Here is a 26,966-nt window from a genome sequence, read left to right on the forward strand (position 1 = left end):
CATTCCCAGGCCTATAGCAACATCCAACTAAATATGTCTTCCTCTCAACTTCCACGTTACACCGCACTGCCTCATAACCATTGCCACTATTTTCCTCCTTTCATGTCTACCTTATGTGGACTTAGTTCCTCTGCTATCATCAGCAGTACCCCCCCCTCCCTTCCTGCCCTTTCTATCCTCACGAAAAATACTGTGCCCTTCCATTTTTATTCCCGTTACGATATCATCTTCATTCAACCATGTTTCACTTATTCCAATGATTTGGGGGCGAATAAACTCAATCACTAAAACCATTTCATCCCCTTTATTTCTGATACTTCTGGCATTTATAAACAAACACAACATTTAATTTTTAGGTCTACAGCTAGTCCTATCCAAGCCATACGTTGGTTGTGATTTCCCCACTACACCTGCCAAATCACCTTTATCACCGCTTACCACATATATCTGCTCAGTCTCCATTTCTCCACCCACATTGCAATAATACTTCATCTTCATACATATATTCACTGCCACTTTCAACATTCACTCTCTCTCTCTATGCCATGTCTCCTTGTCCACCTGAGCTCCTCCCTGTTCCTCTTGTATTCCCATTCTCTCTTCCTCTCTCACACTACTACTGTTTCCACTGCAAAGCACTGCTGTCTCTTCAGTATCACTCTCCTGATTTTTCTTTTCACCTCTTCCTTCTGATCTCTGGCACTCATCACACACTGTACTTCCATACACTATACTTTCATTCAGCAACCCTTTCTCCAGCACACTCACTCCAAAGCCATTTAAATGCAACCCATCATGCCTGTATAATTTCATTCTTCCCTCAAACACATGCGATACATCCACAAACTCCACTCCCTTCTCCTCACACAGCTCCGCCAACATACCATTCATGATTTTGGCTTTCCGTCGCAACTCATCATCATCATCATACCTATGTAACACACTGACAACCTTTCCTACTAAACTGTTATCTTTCACTCTTCTCAATAGCCTCCTGATATTTGTCCTCACATCCTTCTTATGTCCAGTTAGATCATTCGTCCCTACAATCACAACTAACTCTCTCGCTCGTTTCTTCCTCATGTCCAATGCCTTAATTATCATACTCATTCTCCCACCCAGATAGCAGACCTTATGGACTCTGTCAGTAACTAGCCCTCTAATTATGAAGTCTCCATATACTGCTATCCTGGAATCACTCGTCACTTCTTTTACTCTTTGTTCTTTCATTCTGATTTCTTGCATACTTTCATTAATTTCTACTGGATGCCTAACATTCACTCAACATATTCTTCATTTCATTTTTCATTTCCAATATCTATTTCATTAAATCTTGCATTCCGACAACTTCACTCTCTATCTTGCTACCCTCATTCGGCTGCACTTTACTTCCTTTTCCTCATTCATACTTTCTTTCACCCCCTTACCACTAACTTTCACTTGTACATCTTTGCATTCTTTCACTCCTTCAGTTTCTCCAACTTTCGTTTCACTTCCGTTTTTCGCAATTTCTTCTGTAACTTTTGCTTCTACATCTTTGTATTCCTTTACTCCCTCAGTTTCTCTTGCTTTCATTTCATTTTGGTTTTTAAGAACTTTCACTTCTACATTCCTGCATTCTTTCACTCTGTCAGTCTCTCTATATTTCATTTCATTTCCGTTTCTTTCATGTACACTATCTATCTTTTCAGTCAGTTTCTCATTCTGTGTATCATGGTCTAACAGTATATCGCACTTACGACAAATCCATACTTTCTCTCATCTTTCGCTCATTCTCTCCCTCTCCACAAAGACATCTCTTACATTCCACCATGCATACATATTGCACTTAGGACATGGAATCAGTTTTGAAAAGTCTATGTCGCCAATGCTATTTGACTTTCATACCATGCTCCCAGTAGCATCAGTCGACGCCCTCATGGTTGACCTCCTCACTGGCATTGTGTGATATTTAAAATGGCAATTTAGACATAATTCTGATAGAATTCACACCAAAAATCACTCAGACACACTTCGTTCTCAAAAATAAATAATGAAACCCTAAAATGTATGAAACACTGCCAATTATTATTCAAAATAGCACTTATTTTTCCAGAGCTCTTTCTAACACTACACAACTTATGGCTCTCTAGCATCTAAATCTTTGTTTTCTTGGTTTATTTATTTAATTTTATCTTATAAGGATTGTGATAAAAAAAATCATACTACCCATAGTTCCATTATTAAATTATGCTACAAAATGAATGACTTGCATAAATTAATATTTTAAAAACATAAATAATATTTTATATATTGTAACACACGATTATTATTTATTATACGGGCATCTCAATGGAGTTGAAGAAAGCTCTCACTCACCATTATTCACAAAATATCTTTTGTGAATACACTTCCACATAATCATTTGTTGACAAAGCAAATGAATTGCCTTATTCATTCACCACTCTCCAAGAAAAAACATCTTATCCTCATGTCCTTGCAGAAGCTACATCCTTTCAAACTTCAAGGAATGACCTTTTGTTTTTCAGAACCTCTGTAATTCAGCATTAATGATGCCTTTTGGTTGGAAAGACCTAGGTTCAAATCCTATCTAGGATGTGAAGAATTTTTAGAAGAGCTTTTAGGTGAAAATGAATAAAGAGAAAGGGCTTTCCTTCCAGAAACCGCCCCCCCCCCCCTTTTTTTTTTTTTTTTTTAATTCGAGTTTCTGGAAAACAACCTAGTGAGAAGAGTTCACTCAATTTACAGCACTGCACAACACTGGCTTCATAGCCTTAGCTGTTTTGGCAGTAATACAAACAACCATAATTATAACAATGCTTTGTTCTTTCTCCATTATTCCTGTATTGACAATTTCTGCATTCATCCTGTAAAATTTCTTCAGCAGTGTGTATGTTTCCATCATATCTCCTGTCCCTCTGCCTATCAACCAAAGGCTGCAACTTACAAACTCTCAATCTATCTTCATGGAAGAATTCCGTACAATAATTATATTTTGGTCACTCACCTCATTTTCACTTCCTCATTCTCAACAAACCCAGGTGACCAAAGCTATATCAAAGCCTATAATGGCTGATAACCTTCTTATCTCTTCTTGTCAGTGTATTCCTCAACATTCAAGTAATCCTCTGAATTATTCTCCCTACTTTTGTAATATGTCCTCCAAACTCAAATCCCTACCCATCATGTTATAGGCTCCTGTCAACTATACCAACTAATATCTCAGTAAAAAGACAAACCATGCTCTGGATACTCGCCACAGAATAAGGTGGAAGAAAGTCACAGTAATATACCACAGCAAGTTCAAATATGAACACTATCATTATATCAGTAAGTGAGTTAGCTATGGTCTTTAGCTAAAATTCTAGCTTGGCAATATAATTTGTAGTAAAATTGTTCTGAACTTCATTTTTAAACATATAACATATAAAGGATTTTTTGTGAGCTATTGCAGATTACCATTTCTAATTTACACAGAATAATCTAGGTTAACAACATAATAAATGTGCCATAATGTGATATATGTATATATATATATATATATATATATATATATAAACCCTCAAATGTCATTTATTACCCAAAGAAGATATGCATTAAACTATTTTTAAACCTAACAAGCCTTTGGACATCAATAAGCAGCAGCAGGTCTCTCCCATCAATCATCACCAATAATTGAATTTATGGCTGCCGGTGATTTTGAAGAGTTTGGCACAAGAGGACAGCAGACAACTGTTGCCATGTTGCCACCTTGTGTTCCTAAAGTATAACCCATTACTGTCTGAAATGGCATAGGTTTTACAGTTGATTTTTCCGAGAGTTTCTGAGAGGGAAAAAATTCTACCTTGCTGAAAAAAAGGCATAGAAAAAGTTCCTTGAGTTAGTGACTAGAATTGAATTTATAACGTTCTTTCTTCTGGTAGTCTAGCATTATGAAACCAGAAATGCTGTGCAAGGCTAAAAAGACATTTGATATAAAACATATTAAATAATAAAAAAATAGTACTTAGTGAAAATCTTGTTGAGCATATAATACAACTAATTGTATGTAGTTCTTGTAGAAAGGCTTATACGCTGGTTAAACATGATAATTAAATACTTAAGGAATTGACAGTGTACACTAGAAATATAAATTAAATCAACTTTCATATATACTTTCCGATATTTTGGCAATGTCACGTTGCTATCTTCATGGGAACTTAAGATAAAGACACGTGCATGAAAGTACTACATAACAGCAAATGAGAAATGAAGCGAGGAAGCTACCATTTTCCTAAAGTCCTGATGGTGCCCCCTGGTGGGCTATATTAGGTGTTCTTGGCCTTTGGGTAGAAGTTCTTCTGATGTATGTTTCCCAAATTTGGGGCAGTCTCATGTATCTAAATTTGTTGAGGTTTGGCATGTTCCTAAGGGCTGAGGCTGATTTCATGAATAGTCTTTCATATTTGACCTTACTGCGGTGTATTACTATGGCTTTCTTCCACCTTATTCTGTGGCGAGTATCCAGAGCATGGTCTGCAAGCCCAGAGTGGCTGTACTGGTGAAATCGGATGTAGTCCTTGTGTTCTGAGATTCTGATATTTGCTGTCCTGCCTGTTTGGCCAAAGTAGGACAATTTACAGCTGCAAGGGACCTGGTATACATCAAGTAGGGGGAGGTGGTTGGTCTTTAGAGGAGTGGATAAGGGATACCAATTTTCTATATGGTCTTTAACAAGAGGCCAAGTCATGTTTTTTTAGGATTTTGTTGATTTTTTCCAAGGTGCCTCAGATGTAGGGAATGATGATGGATTTAGAGTAATCTTTTTTGTGAAGGGGGGGGAGGTGGGTTGTGGATAATTGGATTAGTATTTTTTGGATTTTTTTTTTGGGGGGGGGGGCATTGGCTGAAAAAGTGTTAAGGATGTGATTTAGTTCAGTAGATCGGGCTTGGTCATTTGAACAGATTAGTTTTGCCCTGTTGAATAGTGTCTTAATAACTCCATATTGTTGTGAGGGGGCGAGATTGTTGGTGAATGTATCTGCCTGTATGGGTGGGTTTTCTATAAACTGAGAAAACCAAGGTTCCATCAGGTTGGCAGGTGACTAGTGTGTCTAGGAAGGGTAGAATATTGTTTTTCTCTTTTTCCTCTGTTAAGAAGCAGAGGAGTGTATCTGGGCTATGTGGCCAAATAGCGAACACATCATCAACGTAGCGAAGCCATTTGGTAGGTTTTTGTGGGACAGAGTTTAAAGCTTCAAAAGTCTCCATAAAGAAGTTGGCCAAGGGTGGGGAAAGTGGTGAACTCATGGCTGTCCCCTCTATCTGTTTGTAGAATTTTTCCTGCCAAACGAAATAGCCTGAGTTCATTGTGAACTAAAATGGGCTCCCAAAAATACATAAAGAAAATGTGCCAATTAAGTTCCATAGTGGATGCCATTGATTCCCCCACTTACAAACTAGCTAAAATTTAGCCAAAGGGCTCTCACACTATACTGGCAACACACCATCACACATAAAAAACTCAGCCCACTTCAAAGCCAGTATAGAAAACCTTACACTCCAACATAATGACATAATGGTAAGTTTTGACATCTCCTCCTTATTCACAAATGTCCACCTCAAAGAAACCTGAGAGCTAATCCAAGCTAAATTTTCTCCCGATATCTCAGCCCTATTTCAGTTCACAATAAACTGAGGCTATTTCGTTTGGCAGGAAAAATTCTACAAATAGATAGAGGGGACAGCCATGGGTTCACCACTTTCCCCACCCTTGGCCAACTTCTTTATGGAGACTTTTGAAGCCTTAAACTCTGTCCCACAAAAACCTACCATATGGCTTCGCTACTTTGATGATGTGTTCGCTATTTGGCCACATGGCCCAGATACACTCCTCTCCTTCTTAACACCCTTAAACAACCAACACCCTGGAAAAAGAGAAAAGCAATAGCCTCCCCTTCCTAGACACACTAGTCATCCACCAACCTGATGGAACCTTGGTTTTCTCAGTTAATAGAAACCCCACCCATACAGGCAGATACATTCACCAACAATCCCCCCCCCCCCCTTCACAACAATATGGAGTTATTAAGACACTATTTGACAGGGCAAAACTAATCTGTTCAAATGACCAAGCCCTAACTACTGAACTACATCACATCCTTAACACTTTCTCAGCGAATGGCTACACCCACAAAAAAATCCAAAAAAACACTAAAACCAGTTATCCAACCCCCCCCCCCCCCCACACACACCTTCACAAAAAAGATTACTCTAAATCCATCACCATTCCCTATTCTGAGGCACCTTGGAAAAAATCAACAAAATCTTAAAAAAACATGACCTGACCTCTTGTTAAAGACCATATAGAAAATTGGCAACCCTTATCTGCTCCACTAAAGACCAACCAGCTGTAAATTGTCCTACTTTGGCCAAATAGCAGAACAGCAAATATCAGAATCTCAGAACACGAGGACTACATCCGATTTCACCAGTACAGCCACTCTGTGCTTGCAGACCATGCTCTGGATACTCGCCACAGAATAAGGTGGAAGAAAGCCATAGTAATACACTGCAGTAAGGTTAAATATGAAAGACTATTCATGGAATCAGAATCAGCCCTTAGGAACATTGCAAACCTTAACAAATTTTGATGCATGAGACTGCCACAAATTTGGGAAACATACATCAGAAGAACTTCAGCCCAAAGGCCAAGAACACCTAATATAGCTCACCAGGGGGCACCACCAGGACTTTAGGAAAACAGTAGCTTCCTCACTTCGTTTCTCATTTGCTGTTATGTAGTACTTTCATGCATGTGTCTTTATCTTAAGTTCCCATGAAGATGGCGATGTGATGTTGCCAAAATATCAGAAAGTATATATTAAAGTTGATTTAATTTATATTTCTAGTGTACGCTGTCGATTCCTTAAGTATTTAGTTATAATTATATGTACACATATTACCTGAATTTTTTTTTGATTTACTATGAACATTACTGAATTTTACCTGTGCTTTAGAGGCATCTTTGCTCATCTCTGCCTCCCTTCTACGTGCCTCTTCTAACATTTGAGCACTCTTTGTTTTCTCAGTCTGCTGGCTTCTTTTTAGACTATTTAATTTTGCTTCTTTATCTTTTAAAGCACTAAACATAAGAGAATGACAAATTTAGCAAAAATATAATGGGAAACAAATATATAAATTGTTTTCCTTCTCTAAAAGAATTAGGGAATTATATATATATATATATATATATTAATTTATAGCTATTCTCTTGCAATGTTGTTTGTATTTCTCTCATTCATGTAATACTATTATTATTATTATTACGGGTATCTCCATGGAGTCAGTAGACTCATCGCGGGAGACCCAAACTATCAAAACAATATCTATCATATCTGTTCTTGAATTCATTTACAGATGAAGAACTCACAACTGGGTCAGGCAATGCATTCCTCTCATTCACCACCCTCCAGGTGAAAAACCTCGTTCTCACACCCTTGTTAACCACACTTTTCCTTAATTTCCAGGGATGAACTCTTGTTCTTCCATCCTTATCACACAGCTGAAACATTTCCCCAGCATCAACCTTTTAGTAATTTAAATGCTTTTATCATATCCCCTCTTCTCTGCCTATCAACCATCCTCTACAATCCACAAGCTCTCAATCTATCAATGTAGGGAGCATTTTTTACATCACTCACCAACTTACTCACTCTCCTCTGAACCCTTTCCAAAACCTCCTCATCTCCAAGGAATCCAGGTGACCAGACCTGAGCACAGTAATCCAAATGTGGAAGTATCAATGCTTTATAAAGGAGAATAATAGCCTCTTTATCTCTTGATGTTAGTGTGTTCCTCAATAACGAAGTAATCCTACGTGCAATCTTGTACACCTTAGCAACGTGTCCCTCGAACTTCATGTCCCTATCTACCCCACACCCCTAAGTCCCTAGTCTCATCAATTTCTTGGAGTACCGTTCCATCAGTGTAGTACACAGCTGGTAATCTTTTAATCCCAATATGCATAACTTTACACTTTTCCACATTGAACTGATCCATTTCCTTTTGCCCATTTTACCAGCTTATTTAAATCATCCTGCAAACTCTCAACGTCAGCTTGATTTTTTATTGTACTACCCAACTTTGCATCATCAGTAAACAACTAAATATCTCCCTTTAAGCCATTTCCTATATCATTTATGTACAAATTAAACAAGAATGGCCCAAACACAGAGTCCTGAGGCACACCAATGGTCACTTGCCTCATCCTGGACTCTGTGGATACCTTATCATGATGGATACCTTAGTATCCATCCCCCATCTGCTCCAATTTGCACAGCAGTGCTCCATGGGGGTATCCTGTCAAAAGCCTTAGCAAAATCCATTAGTACTACTGAGTAGCCATTTCCTTTGTCCAACTCAGATGTCATTCTATTATAAAAAGTTAATAAATTGCTAAGGCAGGATTGATCTTTAACAAAACCATGTTGACCCCTATAGAGTATCATATCCTGATCCACCCATTCTTGAATTTTGTTTTTAACCAACTTTTCCAATACTTTTACCACCACTCCCGAGATGGTGATTGGACTGTAATTTATTACTGCAGTTTCAGAGCCACCTTTAGCAAAGGAACTACTTTGCCTTCCTTCCACTCCCTAGGGATCACACCAGAGTTCAAACTTAAGTTAAATAACCAAGTAAGAGGCGTTAACAATTCCTTTGCACATTCACGCAACACCCTGGCTGATATTCCATCTAAACCTACAGCAGTGTTTGCATTTAAATTTTGCAATATACTAAGTACCTCTGATTTCTTAACTTCAATTCTCACATTAGTTATTGCTACAGGTACAGAGATATTCTCACTTGGGTGATAGACTTTTGAAAAGTGATCACTCAGTAATTCTACTATTACATCTGAAATGGCCACCTCGATACCATCGTCACCCACTAAGTTATTATTATTATTATTATTATTATTCAGGCCTCCAAGGAGTCAAAAGACTCTCGAGGGAGGTCCTTTCTAAGACATAAAGTCTGTCAAGACTCATCGAGGGGAAGTCCCCCCCTGAGAAACACAAAGTTTATCATACCACTCCTTAAACCCACTGACCGTTCTCGCTCCCACCACTCCATCAGGCAATGCATTCCACGGCTCAACCACCCTCCACACAAAGAAACCACTCCTTACCCTCTTGCTCACAGTTTCCTTTCATAACTTCCAGGGATGGCCTCTTGTCATCACTCCTTCCCGCTGATCAACCAAGCGAAAGAACTCCCCAGTGTCAACCCTGTAACCACCTCTCAACAGTTTAAAAGTCTCAATCATATCACCTCTCCTTCTTCTATCCACCAAACTCTGCAGTCCACATTCTCTCAGCCGATCCTCATAACTATCCTTGTACAGTCCTGAAACCATCTTTGTCATCCGTCTTTGTATCCTTTCCACAGTTAATTTATCCCCTTCAAATCCTGGGGACCAAATCTGAGAACAATAGTCCAAGTGTGGTCTGATCAGAGACTTATACAACGGAATGATAACCCTCTTATCTCTGCAGGTCAGTGTCCTTCTCATAATAGCAGCAATCCTCTGTGTTACCTTCACCACCTTTGCAATATGTCCCCTAAACTTCAGGTTTCTATCAATCATCAACCCCAGATCTCTTGTCTCCCCTACTTCCTCCAGTATAACTCCTCCCATAGAGTATGCAGCATCCCATCGATGTTTCCCAAACCTCAAGACCTTACATTTTGCTGCATTAAACTGACACCCCCATTCATTTGCCCATCTATCTAGCTTATTTAAATCCTCTTGCAGGGCTACCACATCTGCACTATTACTAATAATCCTTCCAAGCTTCGCATCATCCGCAAACAACTGAATATCCCCTGGCAATCCACTGGCTATGTCATTGATATAAAGGTTAAACAATATAGGTCCTAGTACTGAGCCCTGTGGGACCCCACTTGTAACCCTCTGCCTCCTGGAAACTGCTCCACCATACACAACTCTCTGATACCTATCAGACAGCCAATCCTGAATCCAGTTGACCAATCTGACATCCAGACCCATGTGCTGCAACTTAAATATCAGCTTATCATGTGGCACCCTGTCAAATGCCTTCGCCAAGTCTACGAAAATTGCAGTATATGCCTTTCCCTCATCTAATGCTCTTGTAACTTTATTATAAAAGGCTAGCATATTGCTAAAACAAGAGCGTCCTTTCACAAATCCATGTTGATTCTCACAGATAACATTACCCTCATCTGCCCAATGCTGTACACGGTCCCTCACTACTTTCTCCAAGATCTTAACAACTACTGATGACACACAGACTGGCCTATAATTAGACACTTCCAGTCTGTTACCACCCTTATGCAATGGCACTATCTTACCTTCCTTCCATTCCCTGGGCACCTTTGCCAAAGCCAGACTTTCATTGAAAAGCCACGTTAAAGGTATTGTCAATTCCCTAGCACATTCTCTCAAAACTCGTGGCGAAATACCATCCAGTCCAACAGCTTTACTGACATCCAGAGTACTCAGTATCTGAAACACACTCTCTTCCTGTACCTCCAGACCTCGTACCAGTCCTATCTCTCTAGCATTATTTTGAAAGTTTATTTTCCACTTGGTTAGAGTATAATAAATTTAGTTTAATCCTTTATCCAAGTGTGAGCAAACAAAGTTTGCGCCTGAAAGTATCTTCAGGACTGGGTTAAGGTGGTACACACCAGGGCAACTCGTTGCAAAGGTGGAGCAAGCTACCAACACTCCTATCCTAGTATCTCCTATAATGCAAAACACATCTCCTTGCGGATATGTCTATTGTTATGCATTAAGGGAAGGGCCACTACCCAGACCGGTTTCGACCTTTATTGAGGTCTCTTCAGTGGGAGCCAGGCCCAAGTCGAGATATCAGGCAGAAGCATTAGCAGGTCATCTCCACCTATAGGAATTGCCAATTGGTGTGCCACCCTTTTTTAATAAATTACTCTGGATTTAGAGAAAGATGTTGAAAGTTTATTTTCCACTTGGTTAGAGTATAATAAATTTAGTTTAATCCTTTATCCAAGTGTGAGCAAACAAAGTTTGCGCCTGAAAGTATCTTCAGGACTGGGTTAAGGTGGTACACATCAGGGCAACTCGTTGCAAAGGTGGAGCAAGCTACCAACACTCCTATCCTAGTATCTCCTATAATGCAAAACACATCTCCTTGCGGATATGTCTATTGTTATGCATTAAGGGAAGGGCCACTACCCAGACCGGTTTCGACCTTTATTGAGGTCTCTTCAGTGGGAGCCAGGCCCAAGTCGAGATATCAGGCAGAAGCATTAGCAGGTCATCTCCACCTATAGGAATTGCCAATTGGTGTGCCACCCTTTTTTAATAAATTACTCTGGATTTAGAGAAAGATGTTGAAAGTTTATTTTCCACTTGGTTAGAGTATAATAAATTTAGTTTAATCCTTTATCCAAGTGTGAGCAAACAAAGTTTGCGCCTGAAAGTATCTTCAGGACTGGGTTAAGGTGGTACACACCAGGGCAACTCGTTGCAAAGGTGGAGCAAGCTACCAACACTCCTATCCTAGTATCTCCTATAATGCAAAACACATCTCCTTGCGGATATGTCTATTGTTATGCATTAAGGGAAGGGCCACTACCCAGACCGGTTTCGACCTTTATTGAGGTCTCTTCAGTGGGAGCCAGGCCCAAGTCGAGATATCAGGCAGAAGCATTAGCAGGTCATCTCCACCTATAGGAATTGCCAATTGGTGTGCCACCCTTTTTTAATAAATTACTCTGGATTTAGAGAAAGATGTTGAAAGTTTATTTTCCACTTGGTTAGAGTATAATAAATTTAGTTTAATCCTTTATCCAAGTGTGAGCAAACAAAGTTTGCGCCTGAAAGTATCTTCAGGACTGGGTTAAGGTGGTACACACCTTTTAATTTACACACTTTTTTAATTTATTAAAAAAGGGTGGCACACCAATTGGCAATTCCTATAGGTGGAGATGACCTGCTAATGCTTCTGCCTGATATCTCGACTTGGGCCTGGCTCCCACTGAAGAGACCTCAATAAAGGTCGAAACCGGTCTGGGTAGTGGCCCTTCCCTTAATGCATAACAATAGACATATCCGCAAGGAGATGTGTTTTGCATTATAGGAGATACTAGGATAGGAGTGTTGGTAGCTTGCTCCACCTTTGCAACGAGTTGCCCTGGTGTGTACCACCTTAACCCAGTCCTGAAGATACTTTCAGGCGCAAACTTTGTTTGCTCACACTTGGATAAAGGATTAAACTAAATTTATTACCCTCTAGCATTAAAACTGACTCCTCTAGGATGAAATACTCCAATAAAGTGTTCATTGAACAATTCCACTATGTCCTCTGCATCAGTCACTCTATTCCCATTTTTATCCCACAATATCATTCTTCCACAGTCATTTCTCCTCCTACTGGCCACATAGCTAAAAAATTCCCTAGGATTTTCTTTGGATCTTAGGGCCAATCTCCTCTCATATTCCAGTTTCGCTTTCCTTACCACACGAGTCACTCTTCTGGCCTGTGTCTTATATTCCTCATGCATCTCTTCACCTGTCTCCTTATATCTCTTCCATAGCCTCTTTTTCGCATGCAATTCCTGTTTAATATTGTTTGTCATCCACTTTACTCCAAATTGCGCCCTCTTCTTCACTCGTGGTATACAACTTACCATTGCTGATAACAAATATTCTTTCACAATTTCCCACGCACTGGTGATATCCCGGCCTTCCAATTCCTCCCTCCATGAAACTTCCCGAAGTTGACGTCTAAGACTATTATAATCACCTGCCTTATAATTCCACATAAGTTCCCGTCTCTTTGATACTTCTGCATGTCTATTCATTTTTAAAGTCAAAACCATATGGTCACTCTCTCCAACTGGTGGGAGAGACGTCAACTCAGTTATTATCAACTCTTCTGATGCTATAACCAAATCCAAAATTTTTGAACCTCTTGTTCCCTCTGTTACATGTTGCCTAAGACATTTGTCCCTCAAGAATTCTAGAAATTCCATTCCCCTATTGTTACATGCATCTTCCTCTCTCCAATTTATACTACTGAAGTTAAAATCTCCCATAACAATCATTCTTCTTGCACTTGCCAAACTTAGCTGTCTAAACATCTCCTGGTCCCCATCCTCTGTGCTCCTGGGTCTGTAGCAACACCCCACTAAATATCCTGTCTTGCCTACCTCTACCTCACACCATACGCTCTCAAAATCATTTGTCTCACTACCTTCCAAATTCTCCACTCTTAGAGGACATAGGTCATCACTTATCATAAGCAGCACCCCACCACCACGCTTTCCCCTCCTATCCTGGCGAAAAATGCTATACCCAGCGACTTCTATTCCTGTTTTTATATCTCCTTCTGTCAACCACGTCTCAGTGATCGCAATAATTTTTGGCCAGGCTGATGCTATCTGCGCCACCAATTCCTCTCCCTTATTCCGGATACTCCTGGCATTAGTATACAGCATATAAATGCCATTGTTTCTATACCCAGCATTATCCCTTCTAGACTCCACTGGGCTCAGTCTTACCTGACATTGTCTCCCTTCTCCCAAGTATCCATTCCCACAAGAGGCCACCCCTGCTATCATCCTCCCTGGGACACACTGACTCGTTCAGAACAGCAATCTCTCCAGATGCCTACGTCCTTTCTCATTCAAATGCAAACGGTCTCTCGCAAACAACTCCTCTCTTTCCTCAAACGCACTCCAAGCATCCACATATACCAGTCCTCTCTTGTCACACATTCTCGCTATTATGCCATTCAATATCACCGCTCTTCTGCTCAGCTCATCATTATCATACCTAGGCAACACGCACACTATTTTTCCTCTCTCTGTCTTCTTCCATACAGTCTCAAGCAAAAATCTCATATCTCTCGCTGCCCGACTTACATTACCACTCAAGTCATTCGTTCCTACCATCACAATCATCTCATCCACCCTTTCACTTCTCTTAATTGCCATAGCCACCCTTTCTATTGTTCCTCCTGGCAAACACTCCTCACGCATCCTATCCTGAACACCACGGATCATTGAGTCACCATACATTATACCTCTTACCATTCCATCGCTCCTATTGTTTCCATTCTCTCCTCTTCTTTCATTCCCATACCTCTCTCTTCTACTGTTTCCATTCTCTCCTCTTCTAGCACTCCCATACATCTCTCTCATTCCCTCTCTCCTACTGTTTCCATTTTCTCCACTTCTAGCACTTCCATATCCCTCTCTCATTCCGTCTCTCCTACTGTTTTCATCCTCTCGTCTGCTAGCATTCCCATACCTCTCTCTCATTCCTTCTCTTCTACTGTTTCCAATCTCTCCTCTTCTAGCACCCCCATACCTCTCACTCATACTCCTTAAATTCTCTCTCTCTCCTACTCTGATTCGCCTTGCATTCATCTCTTCCATTCTCCTAATCTTATCTTTCATACTTCTGCTCTCATTCACTAGACATTCCACCTCCTCTTTCAACTCATCTATCTCCCGCTGCAGGTCAGTCACTCTTAATCTAAATTCACTCTCCCAAACAAAACCATCTCCTAAACTTCCACAGTCACTCACACCTTCCACACTATCAACCATTATTTTCTCATTCTCTCCTATCATACTACTCGTCTTCCTACATTCATTCTCCGTTCCTGGAGCAACAAAGTCGGATATCGATATATCTAATGTACTTATTTCCTCCAACTGCCTGCATTTTGCGCACATACGCTCTCCACTCTCTTTAACAAACCACATATGTAATTCCTTAGAAGCACACATGCTGCAAGTTATCCTTCCGAAGTCATTCTTCCTTTTACTTGCCACATAGCAGAAGAACTCTTTTTGATTACCCTTGATCTCCTTGGCTAAGGACTTCTCATAATCTGATTAGCTTTTCTTACCATGCTATGCTGGTAACCTTCTAGCTTGAGCCTTGTACTGCTCATGGGTGTACTGATCATCTTTCTCCTTGTAAATTCTCTATAACATTTTCTTTTTTTGCAGATCAAGCTTGATACTACTACTCATCCATCTAACACCTACCTTGTTTGTCTTCCTGACCATGGGGACACAATCTGATATTGCCTCCCTCAGATATCTGCTGATTTTATCCCATGCTGCTAACATCTTTCCCCTGCGATATGTTCTGCCATGGGACTGCTGCAAGCTCACTCCAAAGCTTGTTATAATTGTCTAACCTGTAGTTCCGTACATATCCCTTCTTAAGAGATAAATCCACAAATTTGGCAACCTCCTAAGTCAATACCACATGATTGCTCTCACCAATTGGAGATAACGAGGACACCTTACTTATGCATACTTCCTCAGAGCCAATGACCAGGTCCAACACTCTTACACCACGTGTCCCTTCAGTTATGTGCTGTTTCAAGTAATTATCTCGTAGAAGATGTATGAATTCCATTTCCTTTTGCCACATGATATTTCCTCCTTCCAATTGATATCACCATAATTAAAATCCCCCATAATAATCACTAACCCTGCACTCATTGCACTAATTTGCTGATGCATGAATTCAATATCACTCCCTATACCCCCTGGCCTATAGCAGCAACCAACTGTATATTTGGTTGTATTGGTCACTATTTCACACCAGACCACTTCAAATGTACTATCATTCACATGTCTATCATCTTGATATACTACTTTTTTTTTTTTGGCTGCAACTCACCAGCTATCATCAACAGTACTCCCCCCCCCCCCGTTCTATCTTCTCTATCACCTTTAAAACACTGTACCCATCACATTCAATTCCAGTCACCACATCTTCTGCTGACAGCCAAGTTTCACTAATGCCTATAACTTTTGGTGAGATCGCACTGACTAATGCCAAAAATTCTTCCCTCTTATTTCGAATGCTTCTTGCATTTGTATACAAAAATTGCAGATTCCCTTTAGTTCTTGTACCAGCTTTAGAACTGATATACATGTCACTAATTTCGGTAGTTCCATGCCAATTTTTATCCCCTCTCTTCTGCAATTTATTCTGCGAATAAGGATCAATAAATATACAATCAGTGCTAAAGTTTCTCTCTCTTACACTCAACCTTTTCAATAGTAGTTTCCCTGCCCAATTACTTCAACTTGCTCAGAAAACAGTAACTTCTTCAATTGCTTATTCCTTCCATGTTCAGATGCAGCCTATCTCTTGCATACAGCTGTCTTTTTCCTTCAAACACACTCCAGACATCAACAAATTCCAGACCTCTTTTTTTTGCACATTCTTGCAATCATATCATTCGTTATCATCGCTCGTCTACTTAACTCATAATTGTCAAAATGAGGCAGCATACACACACTATCCTCCCATTGACACTTTTCTTCATGATATCTAACAATGTTCTTAAATCTTTTGCTACTCAATTTATACTACCACTCAGGTCATTTATACCCATCATAACTATCATCTTTTCTGCATCATGCCCTCTCTTTATTGCTGAAGCCACTCTCTCTATTGTTCCACCAGCCAAGCACTCCTCAGTCATACTGTTCTCCATACCCTTAATCATAGAATCACCATATATTTTGCCACTCATAACTTCATTCAAGTCCAAACAAGAGTCACTCACGGCCTCATTTTCTATGCTATTCAGCATGACTCTCCCAGTTTCATTACTCAACGCTCTTTTACTTACTCCCTCACTCTTATGACATCTTGTTTCTTCTAGACCTTGTGCTTTCATTGACTCCCAATCACTCCCATACTATTTATTTCTTCATCAATCACCAAAGACTCTCTCCCATACTTAATCCTGTTCTAGTTACTTCAGCTAGAGTAATCTCCATAGTCCTAATTTTTCTATTCAACGCATTTAAGTCGGATTTAATTTCCAGAACCTTCTTACTGAGCACTTCCAATTCCTCTTGCAAAAGATGAAGGTCACTTTTCATTTTCCTGAACTCCTGCCAAAGTTCATCCACTACGGTCCTGACATCTGCTTCCATACCTAATCGCTCCAGCCTATCCCGACACTTCTCACATACATTGACGTTTTCATTCTTCTCATTTAGCCAAACAGTCCACAGATCCTTTACATTCCTTGTTGTAGTTCCTTGTTGTTATAGACCAGGTAATGTGGATGGTGGTCTTTGCTTGGCTAATTTGATGATAATCAAATTCATCAAATTAACCATGCAAATTAGAAAAGGGTGATCATTATGGGTGATTTTAATTATGACACTATAGACTGGAATGATGAGATAGCAACTGGAAGTAAAGAAAATGAGTTTCTTGAGTTTTTGAGGGATAACTACCTCAGACAGTATGTAATAGAGGGAACACGAGGATTGAGGGTCTTGCATTTGGTCATCTCATCAGATGATATAATCATAAATGAGGTGTCAAATCATCCACCAATTGGTGAGAGTAACCATGAGGTGATTACCTGGGTGGTTGCCAGCAGTGTGAGGACCTCTGTGAGAAGAGGGTATATGTGGAACTACAAGGGGGGGGGGGGTGATTATGAAGAGCTCAGGAGACAGCTTGCAGGTGCAGCATTGAATGAGGAGTTATCTGTTGGAGGATTTTCAAAAACTGTCTAGTAGATGCAATGTCTAAATGTATTCCAAGGGTGAGAAGTTTATATAAGGTAGATGTGAGATGGATGAATAAAGAGATTAAGCATGCAATACAGAGAAAAAGGGCATTGTGGAGGCAGCATAAGAGAAGTGCAAATAACCAATTGCATGGTTCTTTATAGACCTCATGGAGGACTTTGTAGACCTCCATGAGGTCTACAAAGACCAGGCAAGGAGGGTGACTTGATTGGTGAGGGTAGCTAAAGAGAGGTATGAACAGAAGTTATCTAATGAAGCCAAAAAGAATCCTAAGGAGTTCTTTCGATATGTAGCCAGTAAAAGAAAGAATGATTATGGAAAGATGACACTGATTGAAGAAAATGGTATAAAGACAGCTGATGCAGAATGTGTGGTGGAGATACTTAATGAGCAGTTCATAAATATCTTTCAATCTTGTGAATGTGACTTCATGGAGGGATTGAGTGTAGTTGATGATGGGGAGGAGAGACTGACTGTAGGTGAGCAAGAGGTGTATGGGGAGTTGAGTAAACTAGATGTTAATAAGGCTGTGGGACTTGATAATATATCACCACGTATACTGAAGGAATGTGCCAGGGATTTGACATATTTTTTTAATACGAGTCTTGCATTCAGTCAAGTTCCTAAGGAGTGGAAGGAGGGCAAGATTGTGCCACTTCATAAAGGAGGTGATCAAACTCAAGCATCAAACTATAGGATTATCTGTGTGTCAGGTGTTGTGGTTAAGTTGTTGGAGAAGCTTGTGATAACTAGGATCCAGAGTTGGATTGACTACAATGGTATTATCTTTGATGGACAGCATAGATTTGCTAAAGGGAGATCATGTTTTAGTAATTTACTTACTTATTATAATAAAGTGACTGCTTCCTTGGACAGAGGAGAAGAATACACAGTAATATACTTGGATTTCGCAAAGGCTTTTGATAGAGTGCCTCATGATAAGTTAACAGTCAAGCTAGAGCAGATGGGATTGGATATTAGATTAGTGCATTGGATCGGAGACTGGCTATCTGATAGGTATCAACAAGTTGTGTATGGGGGAGCAGTGGCGCACTCAGGATTTAATCTTGGAGGGGGCCGAGTGCTCAGGATTTAACCTTTGGTGGGGACCGAGTTGAGTAGACGTTTTGCGAATACACACTGCACATCGCATACGACCTATAACTGAGCATTAAGGTGATCGCTAATTCATAAGTAGCACACAACATAAATAAAAAAAATGAATTTTAATTAGAAAAAGATTTTTGGAAATTTTTCTAGTGTTTTTTCCTTTTCTTTGGGGGGTGCCCAGGCCCCTTACCCCCCCTCTGGGTGCGCCACTGTGGGGGAGTAATATCAAGGAAAGGGAAAGTCGCTAGTGGAGTACCTCAGGGGTCTGTTTTAGGGCCATTACTGTTAATTAATGTATATTAATGATATTGGTGAAGATTTGGATGGAGATATTTAGTTGTTTGTAGATGATGCAAAGTTGGGATGAACCATGAAGAGTAGAGAAGATGTTGTGGCCTTACAAGAAGACTTGAATAAATTGAGTGATTGGGCACAGAAATGGGGATATGAGTTCAATGTTGCAAAATGTAAGGTTTTAAAATTTGGAAAACAAAGATGGGATGTAGAATTTATGCTTGGTGAGGATATATTGTTGGAGGTGGAGGAAATAAGAGAACTGGGGGGTGATAGTGGGTAAGGAGATAAAATTTAGGGGACACATAGCCAAAATTGTGAAGACAACATAAAGGCTTCTGGGAATGATGTGGAGGACACTGACATGTAGAAGTAGGGAGATTCTTGTTCCATTGTATAAGACTTTGATTAGGCCACACATGGACTATTGTGCCCAGATTTGGTCACCTGGTTTTCAGAAGGATGAAGAGATGTTGGAAAGGGTCCAAAGGCAATTGACTAAGGTAGTTTCTGACCTCTGGAATGTCGAGTATGAGGAAAGATTGAGAAGATGCAACTTGCAGAGTCTGGTGGACAGGAGGAAGAGGGGAGATATGATAGAGACCTACAAGTTGGTAAGGGGTTGTTATAGGATCAATGTTAAAATAGTTCTACAGAAAATAGTGGGAGATCAGAGGAGAACCAGAGGTCATCCCTGGAAGCTGTATAAGGAGGGGTGTGAGAGGCAGGTTTTTTTCATGCAGAGTTGTAAATGATTGGAATGCCTTGCCCGAGAGTGTAGTGTTTGTAAGTTGTTTGAGTGTGTTTAAGACACGGTATGATGAGCTGTGTATGTGATAAAGGGACCTCCCAGATGAGTCTTTGACTCCATGAGGTCTTGGGGGTAATAATAATAATAATTCCTCAGCACATACATATAACAGTTTCCGCAATGCATCCACTGCGAAGTGAATGTGTTGCGCCAGACTTTCGTAGAGAAGTTCTGCAGAACCAATGCAGAACCAAACTTTCGTAGAGAAATTCTGCTTGACGCTGATGTACGTTTCTTGTTGGACGCCATCTTTCATCATCATACACCGGATGACATCTTCTAAGAATACAAAAACTAGTTTGTGCAGTTTATTTAAATAAAATATTGTGTTTATTTTTTTATCTCTTGGCTTCCAGTCATTTAATCTACATCAAGTGTGTGTGTGTATGTGTGTGTGTGTTTAAATATGGGGTGTTTTGGGATCCAGAGGGTTTCAGAAACATGTGACATATAATATACAGGGTATTTCAAATTAAAGTACCTCTGTTCGGAGCAATCTGTAGAGAAAGAGAGAACCAGTAGATGAAATGCTCTCACACTTAGTAGGTATCATAACCAGGTTTTCAGAAGGATGCTCTCACACTTAGTAGGTACCATAACCTGGTTTTCAGAAGGATGAAGAGATGTTGGAAAGGGTCCAAAGGCGATTGACTAAGGTAGTTTCATGGGGAAGATTTTGACAATAAAAAATTAATTCAAAAAATTACTGATAGGGAAATATGGTGAATGAGTGAGTGTGAAAAGATAGTGAATTTTGCATAACATGTGAGCCATCAGGTGGTATAAATGAAAGAGTAAGACTAACTCTATAATCAATTGACCCTACAATCACTATATCTCGACTTGAGCGATGGGTTTCACTTTTCCTGCTTGCCTGGATTGTGAAGTGTTTCTATAGGAATGGGAGAAAACACTTCAGCAGCACACTGTGAATATAGATGCCTAAAGACTTAGGCATCTGTACTCACTGTACAGATGCCAACAATAACAACTGTTGTTGTTGGGAAAAAATGAATCTTTCTGACAGCCTACACATCTCATGTTAGGATAGTCATGACTTACTAATCTGGGTCATATTTTATGATATAACAGAGTAATGACTGAAGTCGACAAAGAAAATACAGAAAAATTGATAAAGAAAAAAAAAAAACTTTGGAAGTTCTGAATTCTGCAAAGTCATCTGACAGATTTCCACATGATAAATTAATATTTGAACTGTTACAAAGGTGTATGAAATGGTAGATAAATGGACTAAATTTCAAACTGAGAGTATATCTAGGAGAGGTATATGACAGACTTGTATTATATGATACTTTATTCATACACTGTTTTCCTTTTAGACAGCAAAGAAGTGTCTGAAATAAGAGTGACAAATCAAGTACTATAGAGCTCTCTGCTTGGCCCATGGCTATTCAGCTTATATTCAGACAAGTAAGGAGAAGATTTTTGCATAGCAAATGGTTGGAATACATTGCCAGAGAGTGTTGTGAGCAAATGAATTTAAGGTGTAGTATGACAGGCACTCTGGCATTAAGAATAGGCCTTGCATGATGAGTGTTTCAACTCTGTGAAGGTATACGCTGAAGTGCCATTGAATTAGATGGCTGCCACATGATGAGGCAAGAACTCCACAAGCTTGCAAAAATGGTTCACAGGCATGACAACCCATGCATCCTCCAGAGTTATCCACAATTCACTCAAGTTTGGTGGCAATGGAACACAGACCTAAAGACTCTGCTAGACAGTAGCCTGAAGATTTTCGATGTGATTTAAATCATGGCCACTTCATTGTCCAGAGAATGCTCCTGGAACCATGCAGTAGGCCTTCCTGGACCAGTGAGATGAACAGTTGTCTTGCTGGTAGATGCCATCTCCACTGGAATACATGATAAACATAAATAGATGTAAATGGTTTGCCATGAGTTCCACATACCAGGATGCACTAGCAGTCTCAAACCATCACTGAGCCACTACCAGCTTGTACAGTTCTGACCTGACATCATGATCCATGGCTTCATGGGATTGGCACCATATCCTCTGTCTCCCATTGGAGCTATGAAGTTTAAATCGTGATCCATCACTCCAGGTTACATATCACCAATTTTCAATTGTCCAGTTTCGATGTTCTTTAGCCCGGGCAAGGCATTCAGCCTAGTGTTATGCCATTAGAAGTGGGACTCTTGTAGGTCAGGGAATCCAGAAGCCAAGACAGTGAAGTGAACGATGCATGGTCCTTGCAGTGACTTTCTGGCTGGAACTCTCATTCAGATAGGAGGTCATCATCATCAAATTCCTGCCATGTACCCTCAAGGGGTGTACAGGATATGACAGTACTACATGAAAAAATTACATCATTACTAACTTCCTATCTACAATTTTCCTCCAAATCAATCTGTTACTTGTCAAGACTCCAACATTATCAGATCTTGTATTTCTATCGTCTAAGGTACCGTATCAATCCACCTATATCTTGGTCTTCCTCTGGGTTGTTTTCCTGCCAACCTGGCAGAGAACACTTGTTTTGCTAATCTTTCCTCTCCCATTCTATTTAAGTGACCATACCACCTGAGATTAGCTCCGCTAATGCATTCCTGGATGCCGACAATGTCAAGTTCTTTCCTAATATCCTCATTTTTAATATGATATTGCCATTGATGCCATCTGTTCACGCCTCTAATCTTTCTCAGGACTCTCAAAATCACCTCCTATCTTTCTCAGATAGGAGGTGATTTGAGATTAATGTCTGGCCTTTATTGGTCCGTACGATGCGAGTCAGATGGTGAAGCCCATGATCATTCAAGGCTGGTTGCCCTTTACAGTTTGTTTTTTTGCCAGAACTTTTATATTCCTAAAATACTCTTGAAACTGTCATACAAGAAAATCCAAGCTTGTTGACAATTTCGGAGACTGAGTAACTCCATCCATCGGGCACTTATGATCTGCTCTCTGTCACATGTATCTAAATCCCATGCTTTTCCAATTATGGTTCTCATGACGAATGCTTAGGAAAGCCAACCCTGACAGCAAAATATAACCACAGTTTCAGCCACATGCATGCAAATGCAGGAGCGGCGGTACAGAATTTGCATAGCATCTTCCTATCCCAAATTCAATGGCACTTCAGTGTATGCTGTAATAATAATAATAATAATAATAATAATAATAATAATAACAAAAGTCTATAAACATTATGACAAAGTTATGACAGTTGGTTATAAAATAGGTAACTTACTCCTGAAGGTCTTTTATCTGTTTATTAAGTGCAAACTTTTCTTCTTCTATATTAGACATAATTTGTAACAGCCTTTCTAATTCTTCTTGTGATCGCCTCGCATCTTCTCGTGCTTTCTTTGCTTCTTGTTCCTTTTGAGAATGGGTTTTTTCTAATTGTGAGCATTTTTGTTGAAGTTCTGTGATCTGTTTTTCTGCTACTTCATTCTGACCTGATGTAGCTTGCAGCTTTAAAAAAAAAAATAAAGGATAATAAACCCATTAAAAAAATAAATTATGGAATTTATTTTAAACACATTTAGAAATGTGATTAAAATCAATACCAGAGCAAAACACAGAAGTACATGTATCATTCAAGGCTAATAAAAAAAAAACTCATTAAAAGCCTTATGCTAGTTAAGTTATATTACAAAGACAAAGTGCAATGGCATATTACTACAGCCACTATCAAGTGTGCCTGTTTTGCAGGAAAAGTTCTGCCACTTTAATATGAGACAGCTGACTTTATTTCAGCTGAAACGCAAGATTAGTCTTTTTCCTGACTGCACTATAAAGAGATTTCTGTCCCAAGGAATCATCAAAGGAGACCACTCAGCAAACACTAATTATTGTACCTCTTCTTAATTTCAGTCACTGGTGATGTACTCATCACCTCCATTGAACACCTATTCTATTCACTCACCACTCGCCAAAAAAAAAATTTAGCTTTCAAACTCTTGTTAACCATATTCCTATTCAACTTCTATGCCTCTGTGGCACAACTGAAAAAACAACAGGACAACGTGTCCTTTGATTGGAAAAGACTTGGGTTCAATGCCCATTATGATGAGAGAAATCTTTATGTGGGCTTTTCAAATGAAGGTGAGTCAGCCAATCTCATACAGCAGTAGTAGTTTTTTTTTTTTCCTCCCAGAACCTTGGGCTTTTTTTCTCCTGCATACAGACAAATTAGCCATGTGCGCACACACTGTTTACAGGGCAAAAAATACTGTTGTGGTGGTAGATGATGTTGCATGTTGATGGTAGTAGTAGTGTCATTGTGGTAGTAGTAGTTGGAAGATTAAGTAGGGGAAGATGGTGAGTTCTGTATAGTGGAATAGAGTGCCCTCCTGTGATGAATCCTTGGATTCCTTAGAGGGGTCATGTAATAATAATGATAATGACCTCTTGTTCTTTTCTTTTTCCATCTTACTAAAAGATTTCACCAACTACATCTTATAATATCTACTTACCAGCTTATATGTCTCCAATTGCATCACCACTCTTCAGTCTATTCACAAGGATTTGTAATCCACACTCCTTTAATCTCTCCTCAAACCCAATATTAGTGTCCTAATATCATTTTGGTTATCTACTTCTGCATTAGCTTTTCCCATTTCCTCAAAATCCTGCAGATCTGAACACAATAATAATGCCAATGTGGGCTTAACAAGATCTTGTAAAGAAACAAAATCATTTCCTTATTCTTACACATCAGAATTCTTCTCAGTATTAATCTCTACAATTCCATCACTTCTGCAAAAAGTACATGAATAGCAATTTCCTGTCAGCCATCATATCAAAATCTCTACATCAGTATTAATCTCTACAATTCCATCACTTCTGCAAAAAGTACATGAATAGCAATTTCCTGTCAGTCACATGAATAGCAATTTCCTGTCACATCAAAATCTGTAGCCTTATTAGTTTTTTGGAGTAAACTATCATCAATGTAGTAAGCCCATCAGAATTCCTTCAATTCAAGATGCTTTACTTTAATTCTGCATCAGCTAAAGAGAAAAGAAGAAAAAGATAATATCCCTTTAAGCCTTTATGATCCCAGGAGAGATAGTTTTGTGGTATCCGTCCATACACTACTTCCTGATACTCATCCTTATTCATGTGACTAGTTATTTTCTACCCCTATTTGCACTAATTTATACAGTAACCTTTTGTGCAGCATTCTGTCAAATGTCTTAGTAAAATCCATCAATATTATGTACCATTTCCATTATCCAACTCAGTTAACAGTATTATCATAAAATGAAAGTATATTACTTAAATAGATATAATATTAATCCATTCACTAACTTTGTTCTCTTCCCTTCTTTGAGGGGAAATATGCAGACAAACAGCAAGCACAGAGGCATTACTGTTTGTCTGCATATTTCCCCTTAACAAGCCAATTTAATCTGACTGTCTGTTGCTACTGAAATTTTGTATTATCTAGAATAAATTCCTATCATTGAATGGATCAAAAAATATAATACTAATCCATTCACCTTGAGAACAAATTTCTATACAATTAAACTTATACTTGAAGTCTTCATAAAGAAGGTGAGAAGTCATCTACTTCAAGACCACCACCATCATCATCATCGTCATCATACTAAGAACAGTATACTCCTGGCCTTAATTATCAACCACTGATGAAGCATGGAAGCAGTACTGGCATCTATTTTGGGAGCTAGAAGCAACATCAGAAGAGACATCATGCAAAAAAAACTGATCTCTCTCTCTTTGTTATACAATAAACTATCACTGTGTAAGAGAAATGTGAACAATTTGTTCTGTACTCTGAAGTTTTTTCACCCTTTATGTAACAATTACACTACAATTCTACATGTGTAAATCTTCTGCTCAAAAGTGGAAGCCGGTAATAATTTATAAAAATGGGATGGAGAATTTATGCTTGGTGAGGATATATTGTCGGAGGTGGAAGAAATAAGAGATCTGGGGGTGATAGCAGATAAGAATCTGAAATTTAGGGGACACAGCCAAAATTGTGAAGACAACACAAAGGCTTCTGGGAATGATGTGGAGGACACTGACGTGTAGAAGTAGGGAGATTCTTGTTCCGTTATATAATGCTTTGATTAGGCCACACATGGACTATTGTGCCCAGATTTGGTCACCTGGTTTCAGAAGGATGAAGAGATGTTGGAAAGGGTTCAAAGGCGATTGACTAAGGTAGTTTCTGACCTCTGGAATGTCGAGTATGAGGAAAGATTGAGAAGATGCAACTTGCAGAGTCTGGTGGACAGGAGGAAGAGGGGAGATATGACAGAGCCCTACAAGTTAGTAAGGGGTTGTTATAGGATCAATGTTGGAGAGGTTCTACAGAAAATAGTGGGAGATCAGGGGAGAACCAGAGATCATCCCTGGAAACTGTATAACGAGGGTGTGAGTAGGGGAGTGAGAAGCAGGTTTTTTTCATGCAGAGTTGTGAATGATTGGCATGCCTTGCCTGAGAGTGTGGTTTCTGCAGAGAATTTGAGTGTGTAAAGCATGGTATGATGAGCTGTGTGTATGATAAAAGGACCTTCTAGATGAGTCTAGAAGCTTGGTGTCTTGAGTAATAATAATAATCTTTGTACACAAGATTGTAAATTATTATTTACAATCTTATATAAATAATAGTAACTGCTATTTGATTTTTATTTAGAAGAAACAGGTTTCTATCCAATTGCATAAAATACAATACCTAATAAAGCACTTATTCTATTATTATTATATGTGTGGAGTCAGTTTGAGGGAAGACTGGATTTGGAATGGTTTACACTTGAAGGCCTTTGACATCAGGAGTCTTGAAAAATTATTAATTGATATAAGACCTAACACAGAGAGTCAGGGAAACTGAATGCTGATGGGAGAAACCATGAAAATCTGTGTGTAAGAGAGTGACAATCCTAGGTAATGATGCCTGTGTTAATGATGGGAATGATTATGAAGAGAGAATGATTCTATGTTCATCCAGTTTGGACCTATCAAGCATTTGTAACAATGTCTCATAGGTAAGGAACTAGATAAGAACAGAGATGTGCAAGTTGTCGAACTGTGTCATGCAGACCACAGACAAAGCGTCTGCAAAAGAGATGCAGGTAACTTATTAAGTCTGTACATGAAGGCTTGGGGTATCAGAACAAAGGAATAG

At 39.3% G+C, this 26,966-nt stretch overlaps 1 protein-coding gene across 2 annotated transcripts in view; it reads right to left on the bottom strand.

The window, feature by feature from the left end:
* The window catches only part of LOC150108348 (uncharacterized), a 509,704-nt gene that overhangs the window by 89,131 nt on the left and 393,607 nt on the right, over positions 1 to 26,966 (bottom strand). For both annotated transcript variants that reach the window (XR_016548130.1, XM_090390709.1), the window contains exons 11-12: positions 23,055 to 23,281; positions 6,988 to 7,123 (exon numbers count right to left, since the gene is read on the bottom strand). Coding sequence is in view for 1 of the 2 variants with exons in the window: in XM_090390709.1 (XP_090246835.1) it covers positions 6,988 to 7,123; positions 23,055 to 23,281 (363 nt within the window). In the remaining variant the exon portion in view is untranslated. The remainder of the gene's footprint in view (positions 1 to 6,987; positions 7,124 to 23,054; positions 23,282 to 26,966) is intronic.

Source organism: Typopeltis vanoorti, chromosome 3, assembly GCF_054136105.1.
Source record: "Typopeltis vanoorti isolate ZY-2024b chromosome 3, IOZ_Tvanoo_1.0, whole genome shotgun sequence".
In the NCBI taxonomy this organism is placed as follows: domain Eukaryota; kingdom Metazoa; phylum Arthropoda; class Arachnida; order Uropygi; family Thelyphonidae; genus Typopeltis; species Typopeltis vanoorti.